This window comes from Notamacropus eugenii, chromosome 1 (assembly GCF_028372415.1).
Source record: "Notamacropus eugenii isolate mMacEug1 chromosome 1, mMacEug1.pri_v2, whole genome shotgun sequence".
Taxonomy (NCBI): domain Eukaryota; kingdom Metazoa; phylum Chordata; class Mammalia; order Diprotodontia; family Macropodidae; genus Notamacropus; species Notamacropus eugenii.
The window spans coordinates 233,810,597-233,830,340 of record NC_092872.1 but is presented as its reverse complement, the minus strand read 5'-3'; the positions used below and the strand labels follow the sequence as shown (position 1 = coordinate 233,830,340).

Here is a 19,744-nt window from a genome sequence, read left to right as displayed (position 1 = left end):
AAAATATAGAGATTCCTATTCAGAGGAGCTGGGTTTTATACTCAGCTCTATGGCTCCCTATCCTTTGTGACCTCAGGTAAGGCAAAGTTGTTCTGGACTTATTTACTTATCTTTAGAATGAAGAGGAGGGATTAGGTGGCCCTTAGGCCCTTCAGTTCTCCATGTAGGGTCCTATGATTTTATGATCATAAGATGAGGGAATACATTAAAGGCATAGGGACTAGATGATGAGAAGGAATGAAGGCAGTAGATAGATAGGAGATAGCATGTTGAGTTTGGAGAATAGCTAGTCATCTATGGGTCTATGAAGGAGGGAAAGATGAAATAAGTTTGGAAAGGTAGGATCGAGCCAGCTTCTATACCAAAATGAAGAGTTGGTACCCAGTGGCCATCAGAGATCACTTAAGGTTTTGGAATAGAGGAGGGACATGGTTAGATCTTAGGAAGCTGATTTTGGTTGTTATGTAATGGAGAAAGACTGGAGTCAGAAACAAACTAGATTTATGTTACCATGAGCCAGATGATTCCTATAGGATTGAGCAGGGAATGAATGTGAAAGATGTTGTGAGGGTTGAATCAATAGAACTTTCCCACTGAATGGGTGGGACATGTGAGTATACCATAAGACTCTAAGATGACTCTAGGTTTAGAATGTAAGAAAGTGATCCTTGAAAGTTCCAGATTTAACTTTCACAAGAAAAACTCTATTACATAAATATTGGTGATAGTGTGTGTATAATAATATTACTTGTGCTATCTGTGTCAATATATTGTGCTGTCTATATTTCTTTTTGAGGAAGGAACTTTGTGAGCACAGCATACATTTGAGTTACAGTGGCTATTATTATTTCTTTGCAATATTAATGCTATACAGAGATGTCCACTGTAATGAATAAGAAAGGGAGCTTGAACAGAATGCATTCATGGGGGCATCCCAATTTTCTGCTGCCTCTAAGGTTAAACCTTAGAATTTTAGAATCATGAGACTATAGATTTTTAAAATATTAGAGGTTACTCCATGGTGGATCTTGAAGAAGCTTAATAAAGACTCAGTCCTATAGCTTTCCGAATTTAGAAATACACACAGTGAACCCATTCCCATTTCAAACACATCTTCACTCAGCTAAAGAAGAACATTTCATTTCATTTGTTCTGGTAGGTATCTGTTCTCTCATTTAAATTAGCAATAGAAATTGCCCAAATCATCAGAATAATTTATTTACTCCTTGGAAATTCTATAAATGGTGAATTATATGGATATGAGGTTAATCTCTTTTAACCTTAACTCCCTCATCCATAAAATGGGAATAATGAGGCTCTTTTCACAGGGTTCTTTTGAAGAAAGTACTTTGTAAGCCTTAACATATATGAATAGATAAAATGACATATTTTATACATATACCCAATATATGTAATATATAGTAATATGATATATATGTAATATATACACATATAATACATGGAACACATACATATATAGTATATATATAACATATACACACATGGTGTATGTGCAACACACACGATACATATGTAACACATACATATGGTATATGTGTCATATATACATATGGTATATATTTAATATATTCATATGTAATATGCAATATATAAGTAATATAGTTTTATAAATAATGACATTATTATTAATAACATCAATCTAATCTGTAAGTAGTAGAAACATTCTTGGACATGAGTTTGCTTTACCACTGAGAAGCAGTTGTGGTAATAGGTAAAAGAATGATGAATTCGGGATCTAAAGACCTGGGTTCAAACTTCGGGTGTTGTCTTGGACCAGCTAGAATGACCTTGGGGAAATCGCTTAATCTCCATGTAAAAGGGAGAAATTGATAATAGTGTTATCTACCTCCTGAGGCTGTTGTAAGATTTAACTATGGCACTATAAGTGAATTACCCCACAGCTGTGAGGTGCTATGTAAGTGTCAGCTGTTATTATGAATAATAATGATATAGAAAAGTCCACAAGATTATCTCCGTTTATACTGTATGTATTGTGCATGTACAGAGCTGTTCACACATCTCCCTCATTAGAATGTGAGCTCCTTGAGAGGAAGGACTGTATTTTTACCCTTTTCCTTCACCTCCAGCACTTAACACAGTACCAGGTACACAGTAAATGTTTAATAAATATATGTTGATTGAATGGCTGCCAACGGCCCCATTTTGGTAAAAGGCAAGCCCAAGAGTTTGTCATCCGTATCTTGGCTGATAGTGTTTTGTTGGCACTCACCTGGCAGTGGCCAGGCTAAAAGACATGTGCACAATTGTTCTAATTATATTCATTTGCCTGACATGGGTTTGTATGCAGACACTGAGCTGAAAAATAATTAAAACAGATGTTGGGCACAAAATGACAACTGTACAATAGCAGCAAAATAGAAATCAGTCTCCTGTTCTAGCTTTGTCTCCAATTGGAAATAGAGCCAAATAACTCCTCAACTCTTACTTGTCGAAACTCTTGTGTTTTGCCCAGTTGGGGGTATTTGAAAAAAAAAAGGTGGAGTTGTACTAGAAATTTTTAGAAAACCTATCATCAGCTCAAATAGAGAATGAAAATACCAAGAAATAATCAGTGAACCAAGGTATTGTTTTTTTTTTTATTTAAATCTCAGCAGTTTCATCATGAAGCATGGTAGAAACCTCAAGAGAAAATAGAATGAAGCTATTGGAAAGTTATTGGGAAAAAGTTCCAGATCATCTCAGTGATCGAGATCTGGATCAACGTAGCAGGTTGTACTTGCCTTTTGAGTCATTGTAGTGGCAATATTGGGGGAAAGTCTCCTTCCTGGGAGCCTGTCTGTCATGAAATTTGGGCGGTATCAGCAGCATCATAGGCTTAGAGGTTTATTACATAGGAATGATGGCAAAGTCTTTAAGGCTAGTCTAGAAGGTCAATGAGGAAATATCATAGGGATAGGGTAGGAAGGCAGGAAAGAATTTATTAGGTCCTTATGCATTGTGCTAAGTGCATGGATAAAAATGCAAGTAAAAAGAAATACAGGCCTTGTCCTCAAGATGCTTACATTCTAATGGAGAAAAATAACAAGGAAAGGGAGCTAAAATGAGGTGGTCTTTGTGCAACTTTACCTCCCTTACATCCAATTCATGTGCAGGTCAAGACATTGGCTTCTTAATGTCATTGGTCCCCTTCAAGAGCTAAGGATGAACACTATAACAAAAGGGAATGGGGAGAAGGGAAGGGAGGATAGAGGTAGAGAAAGCACTCACTAATGGGAGAAGGCAGCTCGCATGGTTGAGGGATATTCCAGGGTGAAAGGCCCAAGGCATGGAGGAAATTCTTGGGTGAAAAAGCAGTTGAGTGATGGTGTTGAAGTCTATAGAGAACCACAAGTATAACCAGGAGGGGGATGAATGGTTCTTTGACTTTTAATGATATTTTTGATTGGAACATTCCTTCCTAATCTCATAAATGAAGAGACTAGAATATAGTTTTGGAAAAATAAACCTTTACAAAAAGAAAAGAATAAGTTAAATATGAGGAAGGCTAGTGGGGTAGGGAGGAGAAGCATTGTTAAAAGATACAATCACATGAGGAAATCCAGGTACAAGAGGAGCAAAGCATGATGGATAACATTTAGATGAAGATGAAGAGATATAGAAACAGGATTGCTGATGCCTTCAGAGTAAACTGTAGATCACCCAGGCAGAAAGAGGAAAGAAGCAAAGGGTTTGAGCAACAAATCTTAAACCTGATGGGGAGCCATAATGATTTTACATATATATATGTATATATACACATATATATACATATATATATGTATATATACACATATATATATACATATATATGTATATAATGATTATTGGGGAAATGCAATCATCTGAATATCTTTTAAAGTGTTACTTCTGTAAAATACAGAGCAGCTCATGAGTCCTTGACTAGCTTGAATGATAATTTCATCCTTTAAAAGGTGAGGAATTGAAATAGAGAAACTATTTTTATCTGATTCTCACCAACATGGAAAGCCTGATTGCTGGGTTAGAAATGATGGGTGCCTTGTAGGGAAGTGACCTCTCTGTCTTGGAATTTGTGGTAGGTAGAGGAGATGAAAGCCAAGAGAAATCTAACGTGCAATCTAGATATATGGTGAATGGATTTCAGAGGATCTAGAGAAAGCATAGAAAGGTAGGGTTCCACTGCTTAAAATTTATAAGGAAAATCAGCACAAAAGGGATGGAAACTCTAAAGAGTAACAGTCTGAAGACATAGATAGAAATAATTCTGGAAAGGAGGAAAAAACAAACTTGTCTAAAGTGGCATGGATGCATTGAAGACACATTAATCAACTGGGGTATTTAAAACAAACGAACCAACAAAAAAAGAATCACCTAAGGGTTGATCAAAAAATGGAAGCAGGGACAGGTTATGGACAATGAATACAAAGGTATGGTATAATCTTGTAAAAATAGTGCCAAGAATGTTAAAACTCTTAATGAGCTGAATGAATGAATGAAATGGCCTTTATTGAATACTTACTTTGTGCTACATCTTTGTGCTAATTACTGGGAATCCAGATATAAAAGTGAAACAGTCCATGTCTTCAAGGAACTTACAAACTTGGCATATAGTAGGCACTTAATAAGTGTTTATTGAATTGGATTGAATTCAATTATAAAAGAGACAACATCTATAGGAGACTACTGGTCAAGGAGTCTTTTATGGAGTCACAGGGATTGTAAGGTGGAGGAGTGGTACATATATAGGCAATAGGGTAGATTATGAAGTTTAAATGGAACTATACACCAATCAGAACATGGTGGGCCCCAGGATGGGAGTTCCAGAGTTGAAATGGTTAAGCTGAAGACAATAGAAAATGTTACTTGTAGTTCTATTGAATACTTAAAGTAGAAGGTCAAAGAAAGAAGGAAACTGCTGTGTATAGTGGATGGGATATAGCAGAGTTATTCAACTTTTTTTTGGTCCCCTTTACCAGCTCCTGAGAATGATCTTTGATCTGGAAAGAACAGAAGGGAAAAAAGGCTAGTAGGGAGTCAATGCTAAAAATAAGTAAAGATAAGCAGAGAATTATCACAGATAAGCTCATCACTCGGCATAAATGAACTGAATTTTTAGGTACTCAGAAAACTGGTAGATGTGACTGCTGATTTACCCATCAATCTCTGAAAGACTGAGGGGAAAGAGGTACATAGGATAGGTAGGATAGAGAAGGACAAAGTTTCCTGTTTTTTCCCCAAATGAGAAAAAGATAGAATTGGTCAACTTGAACATGACTGATTTTCTGGCAAAATTATAGAATATACCAAAGGGAGAATTACTGAAACTTCAAACACACACACACACACACACACACACACACACACACACACAGAGTGGTCATTAAAAACTAGCATAGGTTTTTCACAAACAAACTATACCATTTCTCATTTTCAGCCGACAAATTAGCCCAAGGGAATGCTATATACATGTCTCACCTAGATTTTTAGCAGTATAGTAGACAACGCCTTCATGTTATTCTTATAGAAAAGATAGAGAAGTGTGAACTAGTCTCCCAAGGTTGTAACTAGGCATTTTGTTCTCATTTTATCTCTTCCCTATCTAGTCAGTTGTCAAATCTTGCTATTACCACTTTGGCGACATTTCTTGAGTCTGATCAACATCTTCTCTCTATTCATATAACCCCTACCTTAGTTCAGGTCCTCATTCTTTTCACCTATATTACTGGGGTAACCTCCTAATTGGTCTTCCTGATTCATGTCTCTACCCAATCCAGTCCATTCTTCACAAAAGTGATTTTCTTTTTCCTTGATTATAGATCTGACCATGACACTCCTCTCCTCACCTCTAGTGGTTTCCTATTCCCTACAAAATCAACTAAATATTTAGATTTTAGAACCTTTTACATCTTGGCCCCAACCTATTTTCCTATCTTGATGGACATTACTTTTCCTCCTATACTCTGGAATATAGTTAAACCAGCCTTCTCTTTGTTCCTCACATACCAGAGAGATAGATAGTTAAGTGGAGGGAATGCCCAGAGTCAGGAAGACCTGAATTCAAATCTAGCCTTAGACACTTAGTGCATCTGGGAAAATTATTTACCCTCTGTTTATCTCAGTTTCCTCCACTATAAAACGGAGATTTAAAAAAGGCACCTAACTGGCAGAGCTGTTGTGAAGATCAAATGAGATAATATTTGCAAAGCTTTTGCACAAGGCTTGGCGCAGAATAGGTGCTATAGAAATGCTTATTTTTTTCCCTCTCTTCACTCAACCCCATGTCATGGTGCTATAACACTGACTGTCTCCTATATCTGCAAAGCATTTCTTCAACTTCACCTCCATCTAATTTTTTTCTTCAAGAAGCATTCTAACCCCACCTTTGTCTACACAGCCTTTCCCGACTCCCCCAATTCCTAGTATCCCCCCACCCCTATCTATCTTGTATTTCTTTGCTTTGTATTTATTCTCCTTATATTTTTTCTGAACACACTTATATATGTGCCCATTTCCCCTCAACAGATTCAAACTTTCTGAGAGTAGAGATTGTTTTAATTTTGTATTTGTTTCTCAGCATCTGCGTTCTGAGTACGCAGCAGATGCCTAATTAATGCTTGCTTGGCTGAATACAATTATGTGGCTTCTAAAGGTGTAGAATGGACAGAATGGAAGAGCAATCACTGATGGTTCAGTCTCAGTTAGAAAGAGTTATAATAAAGATCCCAAGGGGGCTAGGTTTGGACCTACGCTATTTGGCATTTTTGTCTGTGACTTGCACAAAAGCATTAATGGCAGTATGCTTATTAAAGTGGCTGTTGACCCAAAATTGAGTGGGATATCCAACATAGTGGATAATAGTCATAAACCAAAAGATCTTAACAAAAAGGATGTCAGACCAAGTCTAATAAGGAGAAATTGAACGAGAATAAATATAAAGTATGGGCAGCTAGGTGGTACAGTGAATAGAACACCAGAGTCAGGAGGACATGAGTTCAAATCCAGCCTCAGACACTTGACACTTACTAGTTGTGTAACCTTGGGTAAGTCACTTAACCCCGATTGCCTCACCTCCCCCCTCAAAAAAAAAGAGAATAAATATGAAGTCCCACCTACAAAGTGACAGAGTCATGGCTTTATAGTAGAAGTTTCAAGCCTTCTACCAACATGGCTGCCTACAATATTCTGCCTGACCCAGATTAAAATGTAATTGGGAAATATTTAGCAAAATAAATAAAAATACAATATAATATAATATAATATAATGTTAATATGTATTTTTCTAAGTCAATATGTGACCTGTAGGGGTCCTTATATATGACTTAGTTGCCCCATTTCTATTTGAATTTGACAGTACTACTTCTCAGGAAGTCATCTGAAAAATATTTAGGGGGTTTAGTTGATTGTAAGTGTAACATGAGTCAGCATGGGAGGCAGTGTAGTAGAATGAAAAGAATCTGAAATTGGAGTCACAAGACTGGAGTTCAGATTCTGCCTTTTCCCTTTACTGTCTGGGTGACTTTGGAAAAGTCATTTAGCCTCTCTGAGTCCCAGTTTCTTCATCTGAAAAATGCATGGCTTGGATGAGATCATTTCTAAAGTACTTTCTGCCTCTTTGTCTCTGACTCTGGAGTTTATCCGTGACCAGTAAGACATGGTGGCCAAAAGAAACTAAAGTGATCTTAGGTTGCTTTGAAAGAGTCATAGTTCCTAGAAATAAAGAGATGAAAGCTTTTCTGTTCTTAACTCTAACCAGGTCTCAAGTGGAGTATTATGGTGTTTAAGACATTGATAAATTATGTGGAGTCCAGCTGAAAACAACCAAGATGGTAAAAGACCTTCTGAGGAGTGATTGAATCAGCTAGGAATATTTATCCTGGAAAAGAGGAGGCTTGGGGGTGATACTTATCTTCAAGTATTTGGGGGCATCAGCTCAGATTTGTTCTGCTTGGGATCAAAAGGCAGAAACTCAGAACAGTTGATGGAAATTATAAAAAGGCAAATTGAGGCATACCATAAGGAAAGATTTTCCTAACAGAGGTATCCATAAGTAGAATGGGTTGCCTTTGGAAGTGGTGGATACCTTGGGAGTAGTATTTTTGGTATTCTATGCTCGTAGATTCATAGAATATGGAAGATGAAAGAGACAGGAGCTCCCTTTCCCATGTCTTATTGAAAGCATGTAAATCAAAGATTCCTAATATCAGGATTGAAGCATATGTGGTTTTTCTAACTAGACCTAACCTTTTGCTTATATTTGATTGGTAATCTCATTGAAAAGTCCAACCTGCCTCCTACAGTTTATTCTCTATCTCAAAAGGAGAAAAAAAAGAAGTGATAAACTCTTTAAAAAAAAATCTAGCTTCTTAGCAATGAAGGTTCTGGAACTGCATATTATTTATTCCTATGTATACTGATGTAATACAACACATCATGATATAATATAAAATAAGGTAGCATAACATAATATGTTCTAATATATATGAGATGCATGTGTTTTATTCTGACATCTCCAATTATGTATGCATATATGCTATATATAAATTTAATTTATAGCTGTATATGTATAGATATATAAACTGAGATATTTCACAATGAAAAATCCACAAATTTTATAAGGCATCCATAAAGCATATACAGTAGGTACAATATTTACTAAGTCTTCACTATGTGCCAGGCGTATAATACTCATTGTTTTACTAGTACGGATGATGGCAGCCAAAGGGAAATGGTGGTTCCTTGCAAAGGGTTGGCATTTCTGTTATGATGCCTTGGCTTTTACTGCCTTCTTATCTATATGGCTTTCTGGAAGGTGTCTTCAATCCATGGGTTCTCAACACTGTGTCATGACCCAAGGTTTGCCAAGGATGCTTGGAAGCATTGCATTGTGAAAGATGAACTCTTAGATACAAACCAAGGGTGAAATGAGTCCAGGGACCTGGCGGTTTGGAGCTGGGTCTCCAGTCAGGAGAGAGGCAAGTGGAGGAAAGATCATTTCTAGCCTCGGATAATCCCCTTTCTGAGCAGCAGCTACAACAAATTTAAAAGCAGTAATGCTTATCTTCCCCATATCCTGAGTATCACAAGCTCATATCCAGCTACAAAGATGGCGCCTGTGCCATTTTTTATTTCCTGCCAGAGAGAGTTAGGGCAGACAGTATCTTGTAGTCCAAAAGCAGAAGGTTGTCTTTGTATTGGAATAATCACTGCAGTGCTTGAGGTCTGTCGGTTTTTAAAGCAGGTATGGTGAAGTCAGTAAAGGACTGGCCTGAGAATATAGATGACTTGGATTCAAGTTCTCCCTGTCAGATATACTCACTGTGTATTTCCAATAGCTTGAAAGGTTTAGGAATTCATACTTTTTAACCTGACAGAGGAACCTTTTGTAATTGTGAGATGTATGTGTGTATGTGTGTATATCTGCGTGTATGAGGCCTTGTATTTTTCACGATCAAATTTCTTAATATGTATTTGAGACTTTTTTTGTTATCAACTAGTACATAGGGAACAATTAATAAATGCTATTGAGTGAATCACTGTGTGACCATGGGCAAGTGACAGTTGTACAGGTAACTTTCTAAATATAAAATTAGAGACTATTTCCTGGTCTGTATCAACAGAAAGCTTTTCCAATGGGAAGTTCTCCATTCCAAAAATGTTACAAATCTAGACAAGCCAACCCCATTCCCAAACCCCGATCGATGATTATTTTAATATAATTTTCAGTCTCATTGGTGTCCACTTGATGTTGGTGCTTCCAATGGTGCATACAAATGGTGTAGACTCTTGTGTTGGGTAATTGTGTAATACTCCCCTTCGTCTTGTCCCGTAGGCCTCCAAGTATGTTGCTCCTGAATCTTCTCAGCTGCCGTATACACCTCTGCCTCCTGCATCCCGATCACTGACCAGTCACCAAGGTAGGAACTCTAGCCTTTGATCTCTTTGCACAGCCTGAAGGGCGGGACCCTAAACTTTGCCGCAGGCTTCTCCATGTACATTATTGTTTCTTTGACACTTGAGAGTGAACACTGTGCTTTGTAAGCAGTTGATGAGAAAACCATATCTGTCAAGCCTACAGATTTCAACTCATATTAAACAGGATTTAGTGGCAGTCTACAGGGAAAGCAAATAAATCTTTGGTATAATATCATTTCATGAATTTTTCTTTAAATAAAGAGATTATGGTACTTAAATATTGCTAAGTATTTAGCCCTGGTTTTACACCTAGTACTGGTGATAATCGAAGAAGATTGGGAAATCTGTTAATCTTTATTAAGATAAGCATTGTTTAGGAGTTTCAACAATTAAAATCTATAATTTCAAAAGACTCCTGCTCTACATCAGGATGAAAAGGAATATCTTTTGACATTTAAGACTGGATTCTGTGTGTGCCTACATCTCCTTTAACATTTGTTCTGACTTTAAAAATGGCACCTGCCTTCAAAAGACTCCCATTCCTGCTGCTGACCTCTGGAGGCTTTCTTCTGAAAGGGTTGGGAGTCAGGCTGAAGTCCAGCTTGAAAGCACCTTGCTTCCTGAACTGGCTTCATGAAGTGAGAAATTTTGCAGTTCAGATACGAGGAGGAATTGGGAGGGTGTGCAATATGTGGGGGTGATGTGTTTATCCCATTTTTCCTTGCGATGGCAACCACCCTTCTACATGGAGCTTGTTAAGTGAAAATAAGCTTTCAAAGGCTTAGTCCAGATTTAAATTGAGGATGCAGCACACCCTAAACAGCATTTCCTAAAACAGGAAACATCTCCAGTGATCTCCAGGGACCCCAGGAAGCCAGGTCTTGGGTTTTTCCCACTCCGTCATCCCAGCTGCATTTTCAGCTGGGGGGGATGGGCTGGTAGGGGTGAGAAGAGACTGTGCAGGCTATAGGCAAAGAGTCAGGCTGGCCCTCAAAGAGACCTTATTGGTGTTATCCAAGTGACATGTTTATATTCTTAAGGAAGTAATTGAGGAAGCTTTCCAGAAATCCAGGTGTCTGTGAATGGGACTAGGCCTAACCTGCAGAACAGTTTCATTTCAACTGAAGTGAAGGAGAGAGGGGGTAGGGAGGGAATAGATTATGCCTTCAGGGTATGTAAAACCTTGACTCACATGATAAGTGTGTTCATAAAGAATTGCATCTAAATGGTACTTTTACACATCTATAGGCAGGAAGGAAGCTAAACTAACTATATTGTGAGTTGTTTACAACAACCTGAGGTGCATCCTTTTGTGAAGTAAATAATCCTTGATTTTATTGTTTGGTTCCTAGGATCAAAGAACTAGAGCCAGAAGGGATGTCAGTGACTATAGTGTCCAACCTCCTTATTTTACTTTCAGGAAAACTGAGCCCAGGGAGGTGAAGTGATTTGCCCAAAGTCACAAAAGTCACAAGGTGTCAGAGGAGGGCTATTCTGGAGTTAATGTTTTTTTTCCCCTTCTTGCTGCTGTTTCCTTGTGAACCTGTATTTTCCTGTGAAGTTTTGATAAAACTAGAGATACTTCAATACGACTAGGATTGGGACATTTAGAGAGTGAGAGTGGAGGGGGTTGGCCCAAAATATCAATCTTGTTGGTCTATCATGTACCTGATATTTCTGCTCTTTGTGTTGCTTTTTGGGGGGGAGAGGGAGTGGTAAGGATGACCTTGATTAAAATGCAAATATCACTTAGTACCTGCTATGTATAAGGCATTGTGTCAGGTGTTGAGATACAAAGATGGCAGCTACAAGACTTCCCCTGTCCTCAAGCAGCTGCCATTTCCCTGAGCTAAGGAACATAGATAAAGATAAGTTTAACGCAAGGTCATTTGAAGGGGAAGTGAATGGTAAGAAATGAGTATTTCACAGAATAGGAGACATCTGAGCTGAACTTTGCAGGGAAGCAGGTTCTTAAATGTGAAGATGAAGAGGGATCACATTCCAAGCAAATGAATTTGCAAGATAAATGGTCAAGTCTGAGGAACCACTAGTAATTCAGGTCAACACAGTATAAAAGGGAGTAGCATGACATAAGACTAAAGATGAGTAGGAGTCAGATTATGGTGACCCCCTGTCTTATATCTTATTCTAGAGGCATCAGTGAGCCCCTGGAAACTTTTTTTTTGAGCCGGGAAGTGACATATTCAGACCTGTGGCTTAGAAAGATTATTTTGGCTGTGGAATGGTGATGGAATCATGGAGTATGAGAAAGGAATTAGGAAGAACAATTAAGATGCTGCTCCAATAGTCTGGGTAGAAGTGATACCTGCCTGAAAGTTATTGGGAAGTATGGCACTAATAGATGGGGGAACCAGAAAATGTATCCTGAGGAGTGGAGGTGGGGAGTACAATTGAGTTGAGTTTTGAAGGGAGCTGGAAAGTTCTGAGAGTCAGAAAGGAGGAAGGAAAGTATTCTAGGCTGGGGATGCAAAGACATATAGAAGGGAGATGAAATATCATCGAATGAAGAAAACAAGTGGTTTGGCTGGAATACCGAGGGCCCCAAAGGGTAATAATAGTGTAATAAACCTGGAAACATTGACTGAAGCCAGAATGTGAAAAGCGTTAAATGCCAGAGGGCATTTGTGTCTTATCTGGGAAGCAATGGGGAACCACTGAAGCTTCTTGGGAATGGAGGTGAAATAGTAACACCCATGTTTTAGGAGTATCTATAGACATATTTTGGAATTATATGGAGAATAAATCAGAGAGGCAAAGAGACTGGATACATGGAGACCAGTAAGATGGGAACTGCAACAATCTGGGCAAGATGAATTAGAGGCTTGAACTAAGATGGTGGCTGCATGATTGAAGAGAAGGGAATGCATATTAGAAATGTTTTAACATCAGAATTTCCAAGACTTGGCAATTTATTACATGTAGAGGATGAGTAAGAGGGAAGTCAAGTATGATCCACAGTTTGAAAACCTGATTACTGGAAGAATGGTGATTCCCTCAGCATAGAAAAGGAAGTTAAGAAGGGAGGATAGGGGAAAGGCAAATCGATTTCCTTTTGGCTATGTTGAGATGCTTGTAGGTAGAAATATTCAGTAGACAGTTGAAGATAGGGATCTAACACTCAAGGGAGATGATGCCTGGATCTGTAGATCTGGAATTCATCTGCATAGAGATTGTAGGTGGATCCAAGAAAGCTAATGACATCACTGAAAGAGAAGAAGGCTAGGACAGAGCTCTGGGGCTCACCCATGCATTAGGGACAGTATATGGATGGATAATCTTGCAAAAGTCACTGAGAGGGATCAGTCATAGGCAGGAAGGGACCCATAATAGAATGAATACTCACCCAAAGAGAGAAGAGTGTCCAGAAGGAAGGGATAGTTAACAAGATCAAACAGAGCAGAGAGGTGAAGAATGAGAGTTAAGAAAAGTACGTCAGATTTAGCAATTCAGAAGTCACTGGTAAAGAATAGGGCTAGCAGTAATATTAGAAGAAGGAGGACGAGGAGGAGGAGAAGAAGAAGGAGAAGAAGAAAGAGGGTGCACAGAAATAAACAGAACAAAGTTCAGAAGGAAACAGGAACATAATAGCTTTGAAAAGAATATATTGAATTATCTACTTTAAAAGAAAAGAAAAATGTACATAGGATATTTTTATAACTTTATGTATAAGCCTCATTATCTGCTCTACTTTGTTTGTGATAATGCTCATTTTATTTGAGGTTTGTTAAGTTCAGAATAAAAAAAAATAATAGTTTAAAAGAAAGCACCAATGACCTTGGAAAGAACAATTTCAGTCAATCAAGTGATGGGAAGGGAAGCCAGATTGTAAGAGTTTGGGAAGTGAGTGGGAGGTGAGAACTTGGTGGTCATGCATGTATAAAACTTTTTCTCACAGTTTGGCTCTGACAGAGAAGAGAAAGATGGAAGATAACTTGAGGGGATGATGAGGTCAAATAAAAGGTTTTTCTTGTTTTTGGAAAGCAGAAATCTGGTTATGTTTGTAGACTTGGGAGTCAACTGCACTTAGATGAAAATTTAAACTCTAAGAGCTGATAAGGTCACAAGGGCATGAGGCTAGAGAGAAAAGATGAATCATAGAATCTTAGAATCATAGAGAAGAGCTGGAAGGGACATCTGAGGCCATCTAAGGTCCTTGGACAGAACCTCCCTTTGTAGGGTGAAAATGAGTCTGAAAAAGAATATTAAACAGAAGGGGAGCCGAGGAGGGAAGGGATATCCAGGACTAGAGTAGTCAGTTTACAAAAAACTTTTAGGACGATGGAAGATGAAGACTGAAAAAGCAAAACAGAACCCCAAATTGAGCAGTTATTGGTGACCTTTGAAAGAGAAAGGTATAGGAAATGAGCCTGTGATTTTATTGGTAAAGAAAGTCCTCAAGTAAGACAATCCCTTCTCCTAAAGCAGACCAGTACCTCTCCTGAAGCTCAAAATTATAACTTTTGAAAGAACATTTTCAGTTGCGCAATGGAAAAGTAAGCCAGATTTCAAGGAGTTGAGAAGTGAGCAGTTGGTGAGAAAGTATCAGCAATCTGTCTAGGATTTTGAAAATGAAAAAGAGGGAAAGATAAAACATAACTGAGACCCAGGCACATCTGTAGGTTACAGGGAAGGTGGACATAGATGGAAAAGACTAAAGATGAAAGCCAAGAGAGGGAATGAAGAAAGGATCAAGACCAAGAGTAGAGGAGAGTTGACATCCAGTATGCCATGAGTTAAAGGAAGAACACATCTGTAGTGATTCTTTGTCTAGTACAATTTAAGTCTGTACCATTACTCATTTGTTTATCATATGATTGTGATGGAGTTGGTCAGTTTTCTGTCAGGGGAAGAACCATGTGACAAATATATTTTTTTGAAAGACTGGGGAAAGTCCTTTGGAGGCCTCTGCTTGCCACAATCAAGTCCTACAAAGCTGCCAATTTCAAGAGAGACAGGAAATAGAAAGGAGAAAGGAAGGTACAGAGAATAAATCAAGAAAGTGCCCCAGTGGAGCTTGACAACTTCTCAGTTTTGCTTAGGGCCAGTTCATTTAGATAAATTGGCTTCTGGTCAAGAGCCAGCAATTTAAAACAACAAAGAAAAAAAAAACTTACATCATGAAATAAAGGATAGTGGTTTTATAATTTCATAGAGGTCGATTATTCCAACAATGCCTCCCACTTCCATCTCATGAGGAAACTGAGAACAGAGTTTAAGTGACTTGCTTAAGGTCACACAGGTGACCTTTCAAAGCTGCAGAACTGACCTACCAAGCTATTTTCCTACGAAAGCCAGCAGTTGAGGCTCACAGAAGGTCTGGTTCCCTTACTTCTTTAAAGGAAGAAGGAGGGCCACAGAAAGAATGTGCTGGCTTACTGTCAAAGGGAAACCCTACCAGGGCACATCTTATGATACAGTAACTGTTTCATTTCTCCCTAGTCTTTATGTATATAAATCCTTTTGGGGAGATTAATGTCAGTTTTCTCCTCCAAGTTTGTTCCAGCTTTCCATCTTGTTTTGACCCCATTGTGGATGTGCCTTCTACCTTTCCTTGAGTTCCTCACGTTCCCATTCTAATTGTTCTCTCACCTTGTTGTCCTCTCCACCCAATCTCAGTTTCATGCTCAAACATAGCATGATGGTCTTCACTTTGGACTATGGTACCACTTCTCAGCTTCTTGTTCCATGCCTACTGCCTGATAGTATGGTTGACCATGAGCCTTTGACATTGGTGGGATACTATATATAGTGGCAAATTGTTTGATTTTTTCCTAGGAAGTAGGCAAGGTGGGATGAATCTCAGGAATTTGGGGTGAGTTTTTCCGGTCCCCAGGTTGATACCACTGAATATCAACTCTCTTTGACACTTAAATTAATAAAACTGTTTCAGATTGCTTAATGTATGAATCATGTAACCTCTGAAGTGTCAGATATTGATGCTAATGTCAAGGCCTCTTATTAAAGTTTATCTGCTAGCAAAGTAGACCTTTTATGGGTAGAGTTCATCATGAAAGAGCAAATGTCAATTAACAGAAGTAAGTGTTATCAATCATACTAATAATATCAACATTTCATCAAGTGATGTCCTCTTATATAGCATTCGATACTTGGCATGCAAAATTTTGCCTGGAGATAATGTTTACAAATGGATTGGTTCATCTTGTCCCCAATGCTTTTCAATAGATTAAAAAATCGACTCAACCTGCTGGATGGGAGAAGCTGTTTTTTAATGTTTCAGCATATGGCCTCTCTGAAATGTGGAAAAACTTAGAAGTCCTTTGCCTTTCTGAGGTATAAGATAAGACTCTGTGGTTTGAAGAGGACTCGCAAAAGAGTTAGGAAGTCTGGGTTCTAGTAATACCACTTATTCTCGTTATGTACAATGGAAAATCACTTTAAAAAACCTCTGTGACTCAGTTTCCCCACCTTGAGGGAACGTGAAGATAAATACCTCTGCTTTGTGGGAATCTTAATGTTCAACAGTTTAATTTTCCAAGTTAAACATGATATATACTTTTTTTTTTCACATTTTGACTACTTAAAAATACTATAGAGAACAAATTCCCAAAGCCTGAAAGATCTGGGTTCAGGTCCTGCCTTTTAACACATATTGTCTCTGAATCTTAGGCAAGTGACTTAGTATGATGGCAATCAAAATAGAATATTTTGCTATTTTTCGTTTTAGTATAATAAAGTGCATCTGATTGAATCTTGCCTTTACAATTGAGTCTTTACGAGGAGTAAAGTACAGAAACAAGAGTTTCTTAAACTAGAAACAGTATATGTATTAGTATTAGTAATTATTTTAATGTGATTAAAGAAGATCTTTCCCACCTATTGATGGGCTTGTCCAGTGTGGGAAGTTTGATTAGTGGAGTTGTTTTGTAGGACAGTGTCAAGTACCTTTTTTTTTTTTCTATTGAGGCACTGGGTTAGAGGGTTATGCCGTCTGGCTCTAAAAAGTATATAAATACTCTGAAGGTGAGGTTTTACTTTGGGGCTTAGCTTTTGCAAGAAGGCTTGAGTGCCAGATGAGGACTCTGGGAAGCCACTAAGGAGTGCCCCCCTCCCCCCCTCTTGAAAACCCAGATGTTGTGCTTTCCTCTCTGGTAACTATGGTCAGACAGTTGGAGTCCAATTGTCTATTGAATTCAGGCAGAGGAAACCATATCTGTTGGTCTTTTGATTGCTCTGTATTTTCTTTGAAATTCAGGGTGCTAACTCCCTGAACTAACTGAATGATATATGTACTTGGTTGAAAGAATGATACATGTGCTTGATTAAAGTTCCTTTTCTTCTATGAGTGCAGATCTAAGAACCTGTGATAGCAGGCCTCCTTGTATATGTTGGGATGCTTACTGATATGCTTAGCCCCTGGGTACTCTAGACAATTCACTGAGACTATAAGGGGCCCGGAAGTTGCCTGCCTGCTTTGTATAAAGAGTGTTCTGATCTTGGAGTTCCATGTGAATCACAGGTTCAGTCCCCATCCTTTGCAGTCGATAGATCTGTGATCTCATGGATGTAGGTACTCCCTCCACCAGAACAGGTCACAAGCCATCTATGCCTTTTGATTAAGTGTGAGTCTTATCCTTATATGCTCAAAAGTCCATCAAAGAAAATCCTCCTAGCATACTGGATGCCTTCCCATGATTCTTTGGATACTTTTTTAGAAAGCAGTGCAACTTTCAGATTATTCATCCATTAACCCTCACTGTAGCAACAAGATTGACCAGACTACTTTTTAGGTTAATAATGCTCTTGTTGGTTAAGAGACACATGCAGATTCTTGGTAATATGCTGCAATATGCTTACACTACCATGAGTCCTTCAGATATCTTTTAGGTCACTTGTAATAGAAATTCTTCTGCAATCTTCGTGTTTGATGATTAGTAGTCATGGGAAATATTGCTGTTTAACATACAGGAGGGGGCTTTGATGGCAGTGAGAAGCTTAAGGGTGATTTAAAGTTCTGTTCAGTTTCCCTAATATGATTCAGATGAATTACTATCTGTATGAATCTAGGCTCAGTTTATTGTCCATCAGGTTCAGGACTTATGTACTGATAACCCTCACTAGCTTGCCTGTCTGATTTAATCCCAGGATCTAGGAGCTATCTAGAATTCATCACTTTATCCAGTGTAGATGGGTAAGCCAGTCTCTTTTGAGTGACTGTGGATCTTGCTGAGATGTGCCAAGGAGAACCTCTCCCCTCTGTGGTTTTGTATATGGAAACCTGCGTGTGTTCTCCTTATGTTTTTCATCAAGCATATCATTGACACACATATCCAAGCAAGTCAACAGAAATGTTCCACATACACCAAAATATTAATAAGGAGAACTTTTTGTAATGGCAAAGAACTGGAAGAAATGTAGGTACCCATTAGTTGGGGAATTATGGTACATGAATATAATAGAATACTATTAGTTCATAAGAAACAATGATTATGAAAAATTCAGAGAAGAATGGGAAGACTTATATGAACTAGATGAACAGTATAATAAACATAACCAAAAAACCAGTATTTTCAATGAACTGCAACAATGTAAAAAACAAAAATAAAGACTGAAATTGAACACTATGTAGTGATGATGACCAAGCTTAACTCTAGAAAAGAGATGAGAGGGAAGTATCTTCCCTTCCTTCCTTGCAGAGGTCAGTGAATATAGGTACAGAATATTTATTGTATATGATGTCAGACTCAGCTGATTTATTACTGAACTATTCCCCCCTCCCTTTTCATTCTTCTTACCAGCGTTAGCTTCCTCAATCAGGGAGAAAGAAGTGACATATTCTGAAATTAATGTAATATACAATCAAAAGACATCAGTAAACATAATATAAAATTTTAAATAGTAGAATATACTTGTTGCATGGATAAACTATTTTCATTAAAGGTTTATAAAGATGAAGAAAACAGTATATGTGTCAGTAGTTGTTCATGCCTTCTTGATCATTTTGTTCATGCCCATGATCTTTTGGAATCTCTCCCTCTTTGAGACATCTTGAAAATCAATTCCTGAGTGCTTTTAAAATTGTGTTGCTTCCAGCACAGATTACTTCTGTATCTGTTTGGTCAGCTCCAGCCACTTTTCCTGACTTCATCTTCTTAGGTGCCAAAGCCACTTTCTTATATAGTCCATCCAGCACCAAAGGGCTCGGACCAGAGATAGGAGTTGAGCCACTGTTAATGATGAGGATTCACTATGTAAAAGTGGGCACATCCTTTCTATCTCATATCCCACAATCCCTAAATACTAGGACAAATGACTTGCCCACTGATATTAGTTCAGTGACAGAATTTCCATGGAGAAACACATTGATTTTGCTCTAGTATTCATGATTATCATTGCCTATAGATGATGGGCAAGAGAATTCCTTTATCTGTAACAACTAATTCTGGTGTGAAGTCCCCATATTGCAGAAAAACTTGCAAGATAAGCACAGAGTTTTGGAGGAAATAATATGTTGTGTACACCCAAATGAATTTCCATGTTGGATTTAGGGAATACCAAAGAGAATATGGATATTCAAGTTGAAATTTGACCCCAACCCTGGCATCATGGCCTCACTAATACTTCTGGCAAAAATAGACAAATAATCTCCAATGGGTTAAAGCCAGATATATAATCTTTGCTCAGGCATATATGCTTAACTTTCACTTTCTGATATCATGTCTATTGTCAGAAAAGTTGTACCTTCCAAAGAAATCCAGAGAAAGGGAAAAAACAACAACAACCACAAAACATTTTAAGCTGTGGGGCTCTCATGCAACACAGACTTAGAGAGCTGGGGTAGTTTCCAAGTTCT

At 38.1% G+C, this 19,744-nt stretch overlaps 1 protein-coding gene across 1 annotated transcript in view; it reads left to right on the top strand.

The window, feature by feature from the left end:
• LRMDA (leucine rich melanocyte differentiation associated) overlaps window positions 1-19,744 on the top strand; it is a 1,314,096-nt gene that overhangs the window by 1,081,479 nt on the left and 212,873 nt on the right. Inside the window, exon 6 of the mRNA XM_072628072.1 lies at window positions 9,830-9,914. Coding sequence (XP_072484173.1) covers window positions 9,830-9,914 — 85 coding nt within the window. The remainder of the gene's footprint in view (window positions 1-9,829; window positions 9,915-19,744) is intronic.